General features: G+C 37.9%; 1 protein-coding gene across 1 annotated transcript in view; it reads right to left on the minus strand.

The window, feature by feature from the left end:
- KIF6 (kinesin family member 6) overlaps positions 1-16,007 on the minus strand; it is a 154,672-nt gene extending 138,665 nt beyond the window's left edge. The window contains exons 1-3 of the mRNA XM_061989631.1: positions 15,942-16,007; positions 15,088-15,197; positions 11,565-11,639 (exon numbers count right to left, since the gene is read on the minus strand). Of these exons, the coding sequence (XP_061845615.1) occupies positions 11,565-11,639; positions 15,088-15,197; positions 15,942-16,007 (251 nt within the window). The remainder of the gene's footprint in view (positions 1-11,564; positions 11,640-15,087; positions 15,198-15,941) is intronic.
- Between the last annotated feature and the right edge of the window lie 1,551 nt (positions 16,008-17,558).

Here is a 17,558-nt window from a genome sequence, read left to right on the forward strand (position 1 = left end):
CTAAATACTCTGGAAGTTTAAGATATACACTTCCTGTTTCCACCTAAGATGCACAATCCTTTTAGGAAAACAAAATGACAGAAAGCTTCATAACCCCTTAGCCACCCATAAAATGTTATTTAAAAGCAACAACAAACTACACTGCAGAATTACCCGTGACAAAATGAAGTGTCTCTCAGATGATAAGAGTGTAGTGAGCAGAAAACATACATCTTTCATCATCTCCCTTGCACCACTAAACATAATCACAACAGGTACCTAAAAAAGTTGGCAACACCAATTATAAGATGACAAGAAGAGAGAATATTTCCTAAACACATCTGCAAATTAAAGCTGTCCCCAACAGTAACGGAAGGCAGTGGAGAACAAGTAGCTGTTTTCTGCTTATTCTGCAACATCTACTTTGCAAGATGTAACTTCACCCAGACAAAGCCTGCATCGATCCCAAAGCATTGTTAAATCTTGACTTTAAGAGTACACAGATTGACATGGTTATTGATGGTAGTCTTGTGAAGACTTTAACATATGCATACATAAAAATCACACACTAAAAGAATATTTTCATTCACGTTCCCTCAGTGTTATCAGAATATCCAGAACTTTCCATTTCTTTTTCTCCCAGGAAGCCTTGTTTTGGCATGATTAAGGAGACACTTTGTAGAATAAATTGTCTCTTTACTACTTCAAACAAAAAACATCAAAGACACATAATCCAAAGAGAAGCTTTGCTGAAAAGACCTTTCATGAACTTATGCAATGCTGTATAGCTCCCTGTTCAGAAGTTCATGGACTACTTCCAGGCAGATTAGCTAAAAGGTTGTTGAAGAAATCTGTCTCCAGTATATTTTAGTAAAGTTGCTCCTGCTATGATTGTCAGAGTTCCTGAAGGGTTGCCTTTTTTTAATAATCCCAAGCTCAGAACTAGAAAGACTAATACAAAGAAAAAGAAGTTTTTAAAATATAATGACTAAAATATGTCCAAATTTGTTCATTTGTTTCACTCTATTAGGAAATGCAGAGTTCCTTTTCTTTACATGCTAAAACAAGTAGGCATATATTTGTAACATTTTGTGACAGACTAAGCTTTTATAAAATAAAGTGCTATTGATTACAAGCCATATAGAGCAATATTTATGTAGTAAAATTCACATAAATTTTACCTACACAATATTTAGGGTTAGCTTTAAACCAAACGAGTATAGAAAAAAAATCCCAAGCCATCAATTTCTAACAAATAATTTGTTGTTTCAGTTTTGCTTCTACTGTTTTATAACCAGGTATGACATGTTTCTATTTAAAAAACATAGACCAGTGTAAATGTGTAATGGAAAAACTTAAGTTGCCATGTGCATGTCCAATAAGTCTGACATGTTGGACTCTGTACCTGTGAATAACAATATTCATTAAATGTGGACAAGTGTCCAGCCTGAATTTCTTCACAAAAGGACGTCTTAAAACACTTGCCTGAGACCTCAAATTCTGTGAATATATATTTCCAGAAAAATATGAAATTTCTGGGAAAACACAGATGTAGAGAAGCTCTGCAAACAATATTTCAATTCCATTAAATATGTCTTCATATCTTGTTATTAACACATAGGAGACCTCAATTTCATGATGGACAAGAAAGGCCCAAAAAAGTCAAATTCTGCAAATTCAAATGGATCAGAAAAATTAAACAAACTGTATCTTAATATTTTAGATTTAACTCAGGATGCCACAAATATTATTTCAGATATCTTATATCCTAATTAATAACCACATCAATATTTTATAAATATATTTTAATTGTATATTAATTTTTTTGTTTCAGTGAAAAGATATCTGGTCAAATGATTTGAAGACTCAAAAATTATAAAGCTGTATATAATGGAAAAAATCATATAATCTGGATATATTAATTTGAAATTGAAATGTGTACATTTATGTGACTATATTTACATATGTTTGCTGTACGTACAAGTATACCAGATGATAATTTCTAATCTTGTTTTTATCCACTGTAAGAAATGTAAAATGAAATTAAAATATTGGTGAGGAAATGTCATGATTATCTGTTAAGTATTCTAAATTCATCAAAAAGTCCTTATGTAATAAGCAGTGCTGATAGTAAAGTTGGTATCATTAAACAATCTATAGAGTAGAACTGAGGTAAAAAAAAAGGAAATATTCATAGATAACAAGAAATTTGTAGCAACAGCTAATGTAATTTTTAATGCATCAACGATATTAATTGCAGGCCAATGACTCCTACAAAATTGATAAGAAAGTACTGCTTTACTGCAGTCTAAATCTTCTTTATACTATTATTATGCAGTATGATTTCTAATCTAACTATATGCCCCCTTCAAGATGATCTGAACATAGAAAAAAGTTAGATCTGTTCTTACTTTTTTACTCAACTGAATGTTTCTTTCCACTTAGGCTCTGACTAATTATTGTTGTTTTTTAGAAACACAAGAGCTTGTGCTTAACCTTACAAAGCTAATTAGCAACATTTTTTAAACATAAAGAAAACATTCAGTATGTCCTTTGTATTGCATAGTATTGAAAGTATACATTTTCCAAGTGAGAAGTAGTTTGTTCACACAAGTGATTAAGATTAATTTGAACATACTGTTACATAAACCTAACCATATTTTATGACAGCAACTCTATTTATCATAATGCAAAGGGATAAACCAAAAATTTGCAAGTTTCACCTCCAAGCTATGACAAAGACCACCAAGAAATCTCGATAAAGAAATTGCAATACTTTCAGTATTTTGCTAACCAGAACATTAAAACAACCAGTAAAAATAACCAGCAGTGTGTTTAGAAAATACATTGAGAAAGAGTTCTCCACCTCAAAGTATCATTAAGTAAGAGTATGATCCAAAGCATACTCAAGTCAATGATCACCTTTTCCAACAATCTCACTGAGCTTTAGGTCGGACCCAAATCATGGGATAATTTGATAAAGTTTTTCCTGGTGTAAATGCTTAAGTATACTACAGTATTTAAACACATCTGCATGCATTAAAAGTACTTCTAATACTTTTTCAACTCCCAAAACATATTCTCAGTATTTAATACAGACTCTTAATTTTTATACTTCTCTTGTTTTAGAGAAGAGATGTAATAAAAAAAAGAAGCAAGCTGAAGTAAGTTTTCCTTAATTATTCCAGTTTCCACACAACTGTAAAACTGCTTAATAACCCAAGTACTGTTATACAAAACCTTATGTAATGATGCTTACTGAAGAAAATTAGTTTGGGCTTTATGAAAAATGAATTACAATATGCTTTCTTCTCTGCCCTTTGGGCTTTGTGAAGCTGATGAAGAAAAATATAAATAATTGACTAAAATAACAAAGGTTCAATGCTTTAGAAGTTCTCTTATCAGTGGTAAGAGAGTAATTAAAAAATCCTCAGAGTTTAGAGAAAAAAAAATAGTAAGAAATGATCATTATGTATAAGGACTTAGCCAGCAGTCTGGGGAAGAATTAACAAGTGCTGCAATTATGATGGTCTAAAAGTATAAGGAAAACCAGGTATTTAGAGAGAAGTAGCATCTTTTATTAGACTTATTAATATAATTGGGGGAAAACAAGACTAGGCTCGGGGCTAGGTTTTTTGGTTACTTTAGAAAGACTCTGCTTCTTCCCTTACAGCCTTGTAAAGGAAAAGCTGTCAGTACAACTTTGCATCAATTATCAGGCATAGGACGATTCTTTCTAGTATGGACTTATATATGAATGTAGTTACAGGAGAGTAAAGCCATGTGGTTTTTTTACCTCAAGTTTACTTACTGAGTTATCAGTTAACTTACACTTTCCAACTTACTCATAATTAGTGATTTAAAAATGTGCACAGTGAGAAATAAACTTTTTTCTTTCATTTAAAAATTCTTCTTAAATCTCTATTTAAATAAATGGCTGTTGCAGAGTTTTGTACTAGCATATCCAGCCACTAAACTGGCTTGCCTCATGCCTGAAACATGTCTAATTCCTAAATATAGAGTGTAATACAGAAGTATAACTCATGCAAGCAGTTCCACTTAAATTGATAAATATGTTACGTTTACAACTGCTTAACATTCCTTAAGTGAGAAATTCCTCAAGTGAGAGCGAGACAATTTATGGGTAGTTACTACAGTTTAAAATATAATTCAGTACTTTTCCCTTGAATATCTGAGACAATATAAATAGTGGTATAAAGCTCAATGACAGTAGACAGAGGTTGAAAGCAGACTGAGGTTGGTTTATTGTGGTTGGGTTTTCTGACTACATTGTTTTAATTTCCGGTGAAGATCATTTTTTCTATTTAAAGTTCACAAATGCAGAACTTCTCAGTTGTTTCTGTGCTCATTAACAAGATTTCAAGAAGGCTTGTACCTAACTAAGACCTCTGCTTCCTCTACTGCTACACTGATTGTGCTGAATCAAACAGAAAAAACTCTCCCCCTTGAATCCTGTGTCTAGTTTTGGACTCTCCACTAGAAGGATACTATAAAGAAACTGGAATGTGCCCTAAAGAATAAAGGCACTTTGGGCTGGAGTACATCACATAAAACATGAAGCCAAGGGAGCTGTTTTCTGTCAACCTGAACAGGAGAAAGCTATTCGAGCTAATTACCAACTTCCATTATACAATGGATCATTACAGAGATGGACTAAACTCTCCTCAGAGGCTTACAGTGGTAGAGACAAGAGGCAGTGGTCACAAGTTGCAAGAGGGGAAACTCCAAGAGGCTATAAGGAAGATGTTCTTCATGGTGAGAGTAATTAATACCTAGAACAGGTTGTGGGATCTCATCAGTCCTTGAAAACACACTACAAACTGATACAAACTCTGCTCTACTTAGGAGTAGTCTCAATGCACCAGTTTTGTTACCATGAATATGACAGTCTTCTTCAAGGAAGTCAGAGCACTCTGATTCCTTTTATGTTACTCCAAACTTCATTATGAAATAAATAAATAGTATCGACCTTATTCTTGAATGTTTTATGTTGGTCAGTATTACAATGTAGAAATCTTGTCTCCACAGTTGGTAAACAAAGGCCACCCAAAACACCAAAAGCCATCCCAGCAATGACGATTATGAAGTCAAAGCAGAAAGATTTGCTTGCTCTCACACTTAATTCCTCTTGCAAGACATATTTCTCAGTCTTCAAAAGGATTAAAAAGATCATTTAAGTAGATGCATTTAAGCCATCTGTAATTTTAATTATTGTTTTGTTTTAAAATTAAAAAGTACAAAGTGAAAGGTTTTTACAAAGTTTATAATGTGAATAAATAAAACATGTCAAATGTTTAACCGAAAAAAAAGTTGTCTAAATTCTGTGTTTATATATAGATAAGAGAAAATTCTGGGAATAAGAGACAAGATTCAGCTCTAAAAACTAATGACTTGGATTTTGTGAGTTTACTTCAGCTTCATATTTTTGAGTTCTGACATCTTCACTTTAAATGACTGGTAACATAAAGGCTGTAGTCGGAACAAATATTCAATAACTATTAAAATACTAGACTAATGGAGAAAACAGAAAACATCAGTACCTTTGATCTTGGGATAATGTCAGCCCTCTCTTCATCTCAATTCCTGCTGACATTAAATATTTTACCAGTGTTCCTCACTTTCCTTTTTTCTGTCTCAGAAAACCTCAATTAATAGTTATGATGTATAAAAAAATAAAAGATTCAACACAGTCCTGGTAAAACAAGCCCTCAACATGATATTTGAGATTAAAAAAAAAAAAAAAGAAAGAAAGGATGAATTTCATTTGCAGGATGTGGAAAGCAAGTTTTCAGGGAGGTTATATCTTTACAGAGACTCAGTATTTAGGTATCTTCCATCACTTGGAGCACAGATTAAAGATTATTTTAATTAAAATAAACAAAGTATCTCAGTATGACATTTTTTTCTTTATGCCTTTGCCAGATTTATGGAACAAATCTAATTTGGTAATGCCTCATCTTTCAAAAACAACTCTGATTTCCAAATGTGCATGTAACTCATTTTTGGAGAGCTAAGTGCAAGTCAGTCTCCTTGGAAATTTCAAAATAGCTTTCTTATAAAAATAAAGGTGTAATCTCTAAATATATTTGTAATTTCACTATAAGCATTGCAGAAGTAACACAAAGATACTCTGAATCAAAACTATGAAAATGTAATCTATAATAAGCAGATTTCTTGAATAATTATAAACAGTACAATTATCTCAGTTAAAATAAATCTGAACTAAAAGTCACTCGAGATGAAACATTAACTAAGCTTTTCACTTTTTATTGCCTCACAATTGTACTCACTTTCAGGAAGAACTGCTAATATTACTGCTCCAAATTCTCAGTTTATGGGAAATTTTAAGCCATATTTGTTTCAAGATGACATCTAAAAAGATAGGTGTCCTTTTACTACATAGGGATTTTACAGTTTTTTTGTACCTATATCACCCATATTAGCACTGATACAGTTGTGATGTTAGCTTGCCTTGAAGATGAGGCAAGACACTACTTCCCACAATGTCAAAAATGTATCTAGGTCAGAATGGATAATTGTTCCTATAAATATTTTGACTACATTTTCTGTAAGAACAGGCAACAGAAAAAATCAAAAGACAAATCAGAAAAGATTAAAGCAAAGTACTTTGTATATTACAGATGCTAATTCTTAGGATAAACAGCAGAAAGTAAAATATGTGGCAATGGAAGTATTATCCTGGAGGCTATCAGATCTTTAAAAAAAATACAGGTGATAAACAGCTGAGCTGTTTCCTATTTGCACAATACATTCGAAGAGAAAATATTTTCTTGTCTTTAATAAATCAACAAACACATTGGCTGTATTAGAACTTAAAACAAAACTAATCCAAAGCACTGAGATTTTGTACCTTATTTCTGATTGCATTCATCATCATAACATTAATATTTGAAGCATTATAAAACTAACCTTGTTCTGTTGTTAGCCTAAAGCAATGCTTAATTGTTACCAAACTCTAAAAGAAGGATGTTATTTATTTTCTTTATTTTTGATAGAGTAATGGAGTTAGTACTTCTTCTTAAAGATCAAATTGGCTCTCCACAAAAAGAAGGTATCAGGAATCTAATATTTAAAATGAAAAGAAGAAAGCACAAACAAATAATAAAAATAAACTAAGTAAGAGATGACTCAAGTATTAACAAAAAGTAATTAAAATATCAAGCAAATTCCATGTTTATAATGGTTTGCAGAGTCTGGCACTTTTGACTGAAGAAGCAAATTACATGAACGAATGTCTGCTGCTCTGAAACCACAGGCAAGATGACAATATAACTGGACTTAGAGAAAAAAGTAGTGGCCCAACATCAAAGAACACACACTTGAAAAAAAAAAGAAAAAAGGACAAGGAAAAAAAAGTTGCATTCAGTTTCCATCCATCCAAGAACAAACTAGAATAATTTTAGAATCCTTAACACTGCATTGCTGGTTTTAGTTTGAATAACATTCAAGATATCTGCCCGAGCATTCAGTTCTAACTGAATTTTCTCATGTCTGTATGTATCCAGGGCGAAGAGCCTCAAAATGTTACTGACCAATTTCATTGATAGTTTCCTGAGATTTTCTTTTCCCTGGCAACACACAAAAGCACTTACTGAAGTGACTCCATCAACAGAAATGTGACATTTTCAACAGTTTTTCCCTGCAAGAGAATGTTGACTTAGAAAGGAACAAATAATGAAGAACATTTTGCTATGGAAGACTGTGGTCTCTCAGAGTAACAGGGCAATTCTTACTGTCCCACAATGAAAAGGAAAATTGAGTCATTAACTATAGACCAAAATAAATTTCAGGCCTCAGCACTCCATTAGCCGAGGAACCTTGTTACTATGAAAACATTTTGAACTACATATTTTTGCCTAAGAAAAGGTTAAAATTAAGGAAGAGGATGAGAAACGGGAACAAACTTCAGGCATTGTCTACTCTACAATAAAAACATCAGCAAAATTATCCCTCAGTATTATCAGTAACAATATAAACCATGGTTAGAATACAAGCTTTAATACATTATAACACTAAGAGTTAAAATAGTCTTGATTCAGTTAAAAATATTTCTAAATTGTTTCCAGCATTAAACACCCAGCTATTTGGACATAACTATATGCCTAAACACCATCAATTTGTATAACATTTAGAACTTTCAAGTACTTAAAAATATTTAAAAAATCAAAACTAAAGCCTACACAATGCAGAGCATCAACACATAAAAATCTTGTATCAGCCAACACTGAAATAAAGGAAAACAATACCACTTCCTCTTTACCAGAACACTATATAGGTGAATTATTCAACTGGGACATTTCTGCATACTCTAGTAAAACACTTCAAAGGGAAAAAAAATGTGTCTGTCTGTTGCTAGTTAGCTTTGATACTCCTAGTTTTTGTTGAGGATAATTCAATCCATAGCACATAACAAAGAGACTTTTAACCTTTCTCTTTCCGAGCACAGTGATATAAGATAAAAATTTGTTTTCTGCAGTCACTGTTAAACCCAGAAATATTTAAAGTTACGTAAGTGAGTGAACCTGAAGCTACATGTTATAAAGCCAGAGAAGCAAAAGGTCCCTTTTGGGTGAGAGAACAATATAACTTTTTCTTAAGCATACTTAACTTTTTCTAATGAAGTTTCAAATTCACTGACTTCTTATTTTCACTGTCAATTACCCTACTGCTTTTTGTGGGACTTTTAAGAAGAAAATAGAGGAGGGGGGAAAAAAAATCAAGAAAATGAAATTACAAAGAGATAGGGATATTTTTTACTTCCAGGCAACAATTTGATAAAGATTAAATGCCCAGCTGAAGACATCTGTTCTCCCAAAGTGCAAAACCTGACAGTGCAATATGTTAAAGGACTGGAGAAAGGCCAATGTCATGCCAGTCTTCAAAAAGGGCAAGAAAGATGACTCAGGAAACCACAGGCTGGTCAGCCACACCTCCATCCCTGGAAAAGTGATGGAACAACTCATTCTGAATGTTATCACTGAACATATGAAGGAAAAGATTGTTATCAGGAGGAGTCAACATGGCTTCACCAAGGGGAAATCCTGTTTGACTAACCTGATAGCCTTCTATGAGTGCATAACTGGCTGGCTAGATGAGGGGAGAGCAGTGGATGTCATCTACCTTGACTTCAGCAAGGCTTTTGACACTGTCTCCCATAACATCCTCATCAGAAAGCTCAAGCAGTGTGGCTTGGATGAGCGGACAGTGAGGTGGATCGAGAGCTGGCTGCATCACAGAGCCCAGAGGGTGGTGATCAATGGCACAGAGTCGAGTTGGAGGCCTGTGGCCAGTGGAGTTCCACAGGGATCGGTTCTGGGGCCAGTCTTGTTCAACGTTTTCATCAATGACCTGGATGAGAGGACAGAGTGTACCCTCAGTAGTTTTGCTGATGACACCAAACTGGGAGGACTGGCTGATTCCCCAGAAGGCTGTGCTGCCATTCAGCGGGATCTCAACTGGCTTGAGAATTGGGCAGAGAGGAACCTCATGAGGTTCAACAAGGACAAGTGCAGAGTCCTGCATTTGGGAAGGAACAACCCCACATATCAATACAGGCTGAGGGTCAAACTGCTGGAGAGCAGCTCTGCAGAGAGAGACCTGGGAGTTCTGGTTGATAATAAGCTAAATATGAGCCAGCAATGTGCCCTCGTGGCCAAGAAGGCCAATGGCATCCTGGGGTGCATCAAGAAGAGTGTGGCCAACAGGTCAAGAGAGGTTCTTCTCCCCCTCTACTCTGCCCTGGTGAGGCCTCATCTGGAGTCCTGTGTCCAGTTCTGGGCTCCTCAGCTCAAGAGGGACAGAGAAGTGCTGGAGAGAGTCCAGCATAGGGCTACCAAGATGATCAGAGGACTGAAACATCTTTCATATGAGGAAAAGCTGTGGGAACTGGGGCTGTTTAGTCTAGAGAAGAAGAGAGTGAGGGGAGATCTTATTAACATTTATAAATATCTAAAGGATGGGTGTCAGGAGGTTGGGACATCCCTTTTTTCTATAGTAGCTACCAACAGGACAAGGGGTAATGGGATGAAGCTGGAACACAAAAAGTTCCACTTAAATATAAGAAAAACTATTTCACTGTGAGAGTGACAGAGTAGTGTGTGGAGAAAAAATGAGGGAGCATGGACATGGATCCCAGGGTATAATGCTAGGCCCGTTGGGGCAAGGCAGCCTGGGCTCTAGTTATATGGATTTGATGCGCAATCAAGACCAGAGTCAGAGCCATGGTTAAAGCAGTTGCTGTCACGTAGACAGCAGGCCGCTTTCTGTTCCATCAAGGTCGGACTGTTTTCAGCTAACAGCTAAAAGTGGTTAAACACTTCGGAGAAAAACAAGATGGGAAAATATGAGGGAGCTTGCTTATCGCAGAAACCGCAAGTAGGATGAACATGAAAATGTAATCTATTAGCTACTGTTGCTGAGCTAGCTTTGAAGCTGCTGTGTATATAAGTTAGATCCTGCTTTCAATAAAAAAGAAGCTTGCTGATCATTCATATTGAATGTGTCCAAGTCTTCCCTCCGTTCGCAGTAGTGGAACAGGCTGCCCAGAGGGGTTGTGGAGTCTCCTTCCTTGGAGGTCTTCAAGACCCACCTGGACACGTTCCTGTGGGACCTGATCTAGGTGAACCTGCTTCTGCAGGGGGGTAGGATTGGATGATCTCTAAAGGTCCCTTCCAATCCCTACCATTCTGTGATTCTATGACTGTAAAGAATAACCTGCTGAATCACATCTCAAACCAACAGATGGATCAGAAAATGATTGAGAAAGAGGTTGGTATCTAAAGTAATACTTCCCAACCCACTACAGGTTTAGATTCTGCACAGTAAACTTGACTAACAAACATTATGCAGAAATTCTTCTTCCTCTAGTGTCGGATTTTCTTCCCCACTAAAACCAGAACTAATTTCAGCAATATGGTTGTAAACTGAGCAAACAGAATGGCATACTGGAAAATCTACCCAGTTCAGAGTGGCATTTAATCCACAATGAATGAAGAGAGCTTCCACATCAGCCATAAGCACTTGCCTTTGCAAACTGTAAAATATGAGCATTGTTGGATTATTACCGGAAGGAGAAAAACAAAAACAGTGCCAAAATCACAAGAAAAAAATAACGAGGGAAAAATTTAAGACTATTTCCACAGATATTAATTCATAAGTCTCTCTAACTTAATGAAAGCTAAAGAGAGGGCTAAGATTTTATATGGCTTACCCCTTCATGGGACTTTATAGGGAATCCTTTTCTAAGGCAATGAAGCGATCTTATATTAAAGGCAAAAAACTAAGCAGACATGGATTTCTATGCCTATGTAACAAAAAAGGCAACAGTAGCAATGCTATTTTAGGAGTTAAAAATGGAATCTTACCATACAAAAAATTCTCAGGAGATTGTTTTATATCTCCTAGATTCAGACATGTAAGTATTTAGAAAATTAGAATCTTCATTCACTGTTACAACAGTGAGGCAAATAATTGCCAGCTCTCCTCCAGTGAATGCTATTTTTGACCTAGTGTTACCCCCATTACTCGCAAGGTAAACAACGTACCATTCTGCTACTGGCTTGGCAATGTAGTCAAAAACCACATCTTGTTTTTCCTCTTGATCAAAAATTTTCTGAAATCTGAAAATATTAAGCAGATAATAATTGCTTAGAATCTTAAAACACTACTTGATTCAGACATTTTTGTTTGTGTTTGTAATAGTCAATGTTTACATCACTGGGCTTACATAACTCAGTACAATGTTTTCCCTGTAGTCTTAACCACAGCGTGCTGTTGTGCTATTGTACATAAATAGGCCGTACACAGTGCTGCTTTGACAAGATCTGTACAATAAAATCCTCTGATAAAATGATGTGGCTTAGAAAAAAAATAAACCGTATTTTAAATCTATCAAGAGAATCAGTGTTTGTAACTGGCACCACACTGAAACCTGGATAAATAGATTACACTATGACCAAATACAGCATCCCACCGGTACAGCCAGCCTCACATTTTTTCATAACTATTTCCTTCATTCTGTTGCACAATTACTGTAAGTCGCAAGGAGATATTTAATTCAATCTAAGTTTTGTCAGTGGCTATATGAAATATAGGAAATATTGGGGTCATGGACAAAATCTGGAACACAGAAAGTTCCACTTAAACATAATGAAAAACTATTTTACTGTAAAGGTGATGGAGCCCTGGCACACACTGCCCAGGGGGGTTGTGGAGTCTCCTTCTCTGGAATTTTTCAAAACCCGTCTGGATATGTTCCTGTGTGACCTGATCTAGGTGAACCCCCTTCTGCAGGGGAGTTTGACTAGATGATCTTTATAGCTCACTTCCAACACCTACCATTCTATAATTCTGCAGATATCTGCGGTTATCTTACAGAATCACAGAATACCTGAGGTTGGAAGATATTTGCTCCAATCCCCCTGCTGAAAGGAGAGTCAGCTGGAGCAGAGGTCTGTCCAGTCAGGTTTTGAGTATCTCCACACATGGAGACTATTCAATGTCTCTGGGCAACCTGTTCCAGTATTTGATCACCACACAGTAAAATATGTTTTTTTTAACATTTCTTGTATTTCAATTTGTGCCCATTAACTCTTGTCCTGTTACTGGGCACCACTGAGAAGCATTTAGCTCCATCTTCTTTATTCCCACCTCTGTCCATCAGGTGTTTATACACATTGATAAGATCTCTTTGAGCCTTCTCCAAGGCAAACAGTTCCAGGTATCTCAGCTTCTCCTCACATGTCAGATGCTCCACTCCCTTAATTATCTTTGTGTCCCTTTGCTGGAGCCCAGAACTGGACACAGAACTCCAGATGTGATATCACCGATGGTTACTAGAGAGGAAGGATCAACTCCCTTCACCTGCTGCCAACGCAGACCAGAGGCTGTTGGCCTTTGTTGCAAACGGGGTATTGCTGACCCATGTTCAATTTCCTGCCTACTAGGGCAGAGGGTTTGGAACTAAATGTTATTTGAGGTCTCTTCCAATCCAAACCATTCTATGATGCTATGACTCCTGCTCTTTTTCTGCAAACCTCCTTTCAGTGAGCCCTGCGCCTCTTCTGGGTATTCCTCACCAGGAGAAGGGCTTAGCATTTCACTTTGTTGAATTTCATGAGATTCCTATTGGCTCATTTCTCCAGCCTTTTAGAGTCTCTCTGAATGGCAGAACAACTATCTGGTGCATCAACCATCCCTCCTAGTTTCATATTGGCTGTGAACTTGCTGAAGGTTCATTTGGTCCCATCAATCAAGTCATTAATGCTAAACAGTACTGGATTGACTACAGTATTGACTACAGCAGTGACTGGGCTCCAGCTGGACTTTGTATCCTTGATGACAACCCTCTGTGCTCAGCAGCAAAGCTTATTTTCAGCACCCCTCACTATGCACTTTTCCAGACCCTCCTGTTCTCATTCCTGTTCTCATTCAAGTGGCCCAGTCTTCCTGGGCCACTTGACACTGCTCCCCACTCTATAGACTTCCTTTTTTGTGTTTGTATTTAGTTAGAAGCTGCATCCTCATCCATGCAGGCCTCCTGCTGTCTTTGCATCATTTACTTGGACCATTATTGAGCTTGGAGGAGTTGATCCTTGAAAATCAGTTAGCTCTCCATGGCTATGTCTTTTGGAATTCTTTCAATCAGGTCTCTGAATAGGCCAAAGCCTGTTCTCCAAAAGTCCAAGGTTGTGACCCTACTTTTTGCCTTGCTTCCTTCTCTCACTGTCCTGAATTTCACTATCTCATGGCCACTGCAGCCAAGGTTGCCCTTATTCCTGAGCAGGTCTTCCACATTTGCAAATATGAGGTGCAGCAGAGCTTCTCCATTTAATGACTTTTTAATCATACACTAAGAAGTTGTCATCCATACACTCCAGAAACATCCTGGACTGCTTGTGTCCTGTTGTGTTGGACTTCTTACCTGGAACTTTATACTCAGATAATAACTTCACAGTATTATAGACACCAGATATAAAGAAAGGCACCATGCACCATTGCATTGGCACCATGCAATGTGTATAAAACCACAGAAAAATGCAAGACATAAAATATAAATGGATATATTATAACCTGATAACACTTATTCAGTAAAATAATCAAAATTCAGTTTTTGTTTGATTCCCGTACAAGTGAAGAATAACAAAAGAGAATGTTTGATGTGACCAGGGTAGGAAGACTGCATGAAACCATGAGTTGATGGAAGAAAAGAAATGCTTACTCCATAGTATTATTTTTGCACTGTCTTAAGGATAATAAGGCATAGTGTTTCTCAAAATCCAGACTCTTACATAAATTATACAGTGAGAAATAAAAAAATTAGCCTTCATTATAGCTGGCCTGGGCATCTGCAACCTAAGCTAGTTTCACACAGTCTAGTTAGAGAAGGCAGCTCCTTTCGTCCCAAGCAGAATAGATTTTCTCAGCTGACGTAAAGCAACATCAGTCTGAGCTGCAGATGTTTATCTGTTGTTCTCTTTTTTTAACAGCATAGATCAACAAATTTCCTTCATTTGATACTACAAAAATAAAAAATTAAAATATTCAACTTGAGAAAAGACAACCTCAACCTCATCATTAGAGGTGGTTATACATCTAGCTTTGTTCATTAAAAAAATTTTGAAGTGTTGCCTCAAAGTTTTCTGTTGAAAGACAAAAATATTTCACTGATATTGCTGGTGCTTATTTTTAGATTCTAAAAAATATTTACGTCCTACAGCCATAGTTTTGTTTCTTTCAACAACCTCCTGTTTTCTTTACTATGTTTTGGTTATGTCGGAAACAGTTGCTAAACAGAGTATTTTACATCAACACTCTTTAGCCAGCCTGTGCCAGTTCATTAGATCACAAGAAAAGACAGAGTCCTGCATTAAATTTTCATATGCAAATTCAAAATGGAATGTAAAAATGGAAGAACTGCCAAATGAAGATGTAATCTTTGAGGTGAGACTTAGAAATACACAATGAATTGCAATGGATAGACAATTTTAAGAACAGGCTTTTCCTGGTTATATATATTTGTATCACTACACATAGTGATATCAATGGGCAGGTAAGACTTTTACTTACTTGAACTTGTAGCTCTCTCGTTTATTATTGATGAACCCCTCTGCTAAATCATGTGGCACGATAATCTCCAGACTGGACAGAGATTTCTCATTGTTGTCAATGGAATAAATCTAAGAGGTGTGGACATGAATTAACAAGATAATGTTATGAATAGAACAGCATAGCCGCTAGGTTTAACACTCCTGTAAGTTTAGCTGCCTAACTGCCTGAAGAAAAAGCTTCATACAAATTTCACTCAAATGTATGAGCAGATCCTCCTCCAGCTATCACACAAAACAAGCACATAGTAATGTTACCCAGTTTGTTACCATGTAAATGCTACAATAAGATCTGAAATATAAACATAGCTTCTTTGACATAATTTACTTACTAAATCACTTTAATATCTGAGATGCTACCAAAAATAAAGCATAGCCCCCGGTGCAAGGCCCTCCAAAGTTTTGGAATATTACATTAGGAAAGACTACAACAGAATGATCTGGTTTAAAACGAGATGATAATGAAGAAAGCTTAAATGCATCATTTCTGTGGAATTCTTTCATTATCTTTTGCAAGGGCTGGGAGCTACACATTTTCCTCCTGAGATCCAGTACTTGGCGATTTTATTAACTTTTAAAGGCTTCGGAGAACAGTACAGGGCTACGGCTTTCAGTTCCAGCACCCTACGACGACAAAGCCCCGAGCTCTCACAAGCCGGGCGGGCGCGGCAGGGCTCGTTGCCGGGGGACGCTGCACGTCCACTTCCCTTTCCCTCCGCCGCACGCAGACCCAGGGGACACGCTTCGGCTCGTCGCAGCCACCCCATTCCACTCCGCCCCCACCTCGGCAGCACAGCGGCTGGCTCCCCATCCTACCCCCGCCTGCTGCCGCCTGCCCAGGGGCTTCACCCGCGCGTACACCCGGATGGTCTCCTTCACCATCGCTTCCCACCGGGCGCGGGACTGCCGGCGGCGCCGCTCGCCTAACGACGGTAACCAGGGCACGCTACCCAGCCTGCACCACGGCGGCTGCTGCGTGCCCCTGTCAGGCGCGTCAGGCTCGTGGCGACGCAGCTCTCGCACCCGGGCGGCTTTGGCAGGGCCTGGAGGAGGAGGGGGAAGAGGAGGAGGAGGAGGGAGAGCACCTGGGCTCCATCCGCGAGGGGTGGCTGCCGGTACCGCCGCAGGTCGGGTGTATGACTGCTTGGCTGTTGTTCATGGTATTTCGCTGACAGCTGTATTGCACGAGGCCAAAGTGTCATGGCAGTGAGAAAAGGGGCCTCGCAAACGCCGCGCAGCCAAGAGGTGCAGTGTTTGTATTGTGTGGATCTGCCTCTGCCAGATATGTGAGGTTGTATGTCACCTGCGTGTCCATATAGCCCTCCTCTGGTCAAGAGAAATCATAGAAACATAGAATGGTAGGGTTGGAAGGGACCTTTAGAGATCATCTAGTCCAACCCCCCTGCAGAAGCAGGGTCACCTAGATAAGGTCGCACAGGAACATGTCCAGACAGGTCTTGAAAAATTCCAGAGAAGGAGACTCCACAACCGCCCCTGGGCAGCCTGTGCCAGGGCTCCATCACCCTTACAGTAAAATAGGTTTTTTCTTATATTTAAGTGGAACTTTTTGTGTTCCAACTTCATTCCATTACCCCTTGTCCTGTTGCTAGGAAAAAAGGGATGTCCCAACCTCCTGACACCCACCATTTAAGTATTTGTAAATATTAATAAGATCCCCCCTCAGTCTCTTCTTTTCTAGACTAAACAGCCCCAGTTCCCTCAGCCTTTCCTCGTATGAAAGATTTTCCAGTCCCCTGGTCATCTTGGTGGCCCTGTGCTGAACTCTCTCCAGAAGTTCTCTGTCCCTCGAGCTGGGGAGCCCAGAACTGGACATAAGACTCCAGATGAGGCCTCACCAGGGCAGAGTGGAGGGGGAGAAGAACCTTCCTTGACCTGCTGGGTACACTCTTCTTGATGCATCCCAGGTTGCCATTTGCCTTCTTGGCCATGAGGGCATATTGCTGGCTCTGTCTGTAGTTAGCCAGCTGAAACAACAGGAAGGGAAATGGGAGGAATAGACCTAGATTATATGCAGTGAAGATGTCGGGCTTTTTTATTCCAATTTAAAAAAGGTTCTGAAAAACTGCTAGTGGGAAGTAGAGGGTGTTGTCTTGCTAATGACAGCTAAACTTACACAGAAGTAATAGTAGGACCTCTTTATTCTGTGAAGTGGTTACCAAAGGTTCACACAAACAGCATGGTAGTATTTTGACCTTAGTTTTAGTGAGACATAGTGGTAAGTATCAGATTACAGTGATTACAAGTCCACTAATCTAAACTAAGTGGAAAATCAGAGACATTATTACAGAGGAGGATAGAAATTTCTTTAACTCAGATATGATAAAAGTATGTTAAACTTGAATTCCAAATAAGAAAAACAGTGGGGGAACAAATAAGTGTCTCAGAAAGCATATGAGGCATAAGTAGTGAGCC

This window comes from Colius striatus, chromosome 2, assembly GCF_028858725.1.
Source record: "Colius striatus isolate bColStr4 chromosome 2, bColStr4.1.hap1, whole genome shotgun sequence".
Taxonomy (NCBI): domain Eukaryota; kingdom Metazoa; phylum Chordata; class Aves; order Coliiformes; family Coliidae; genus Colius; species Colius striatus.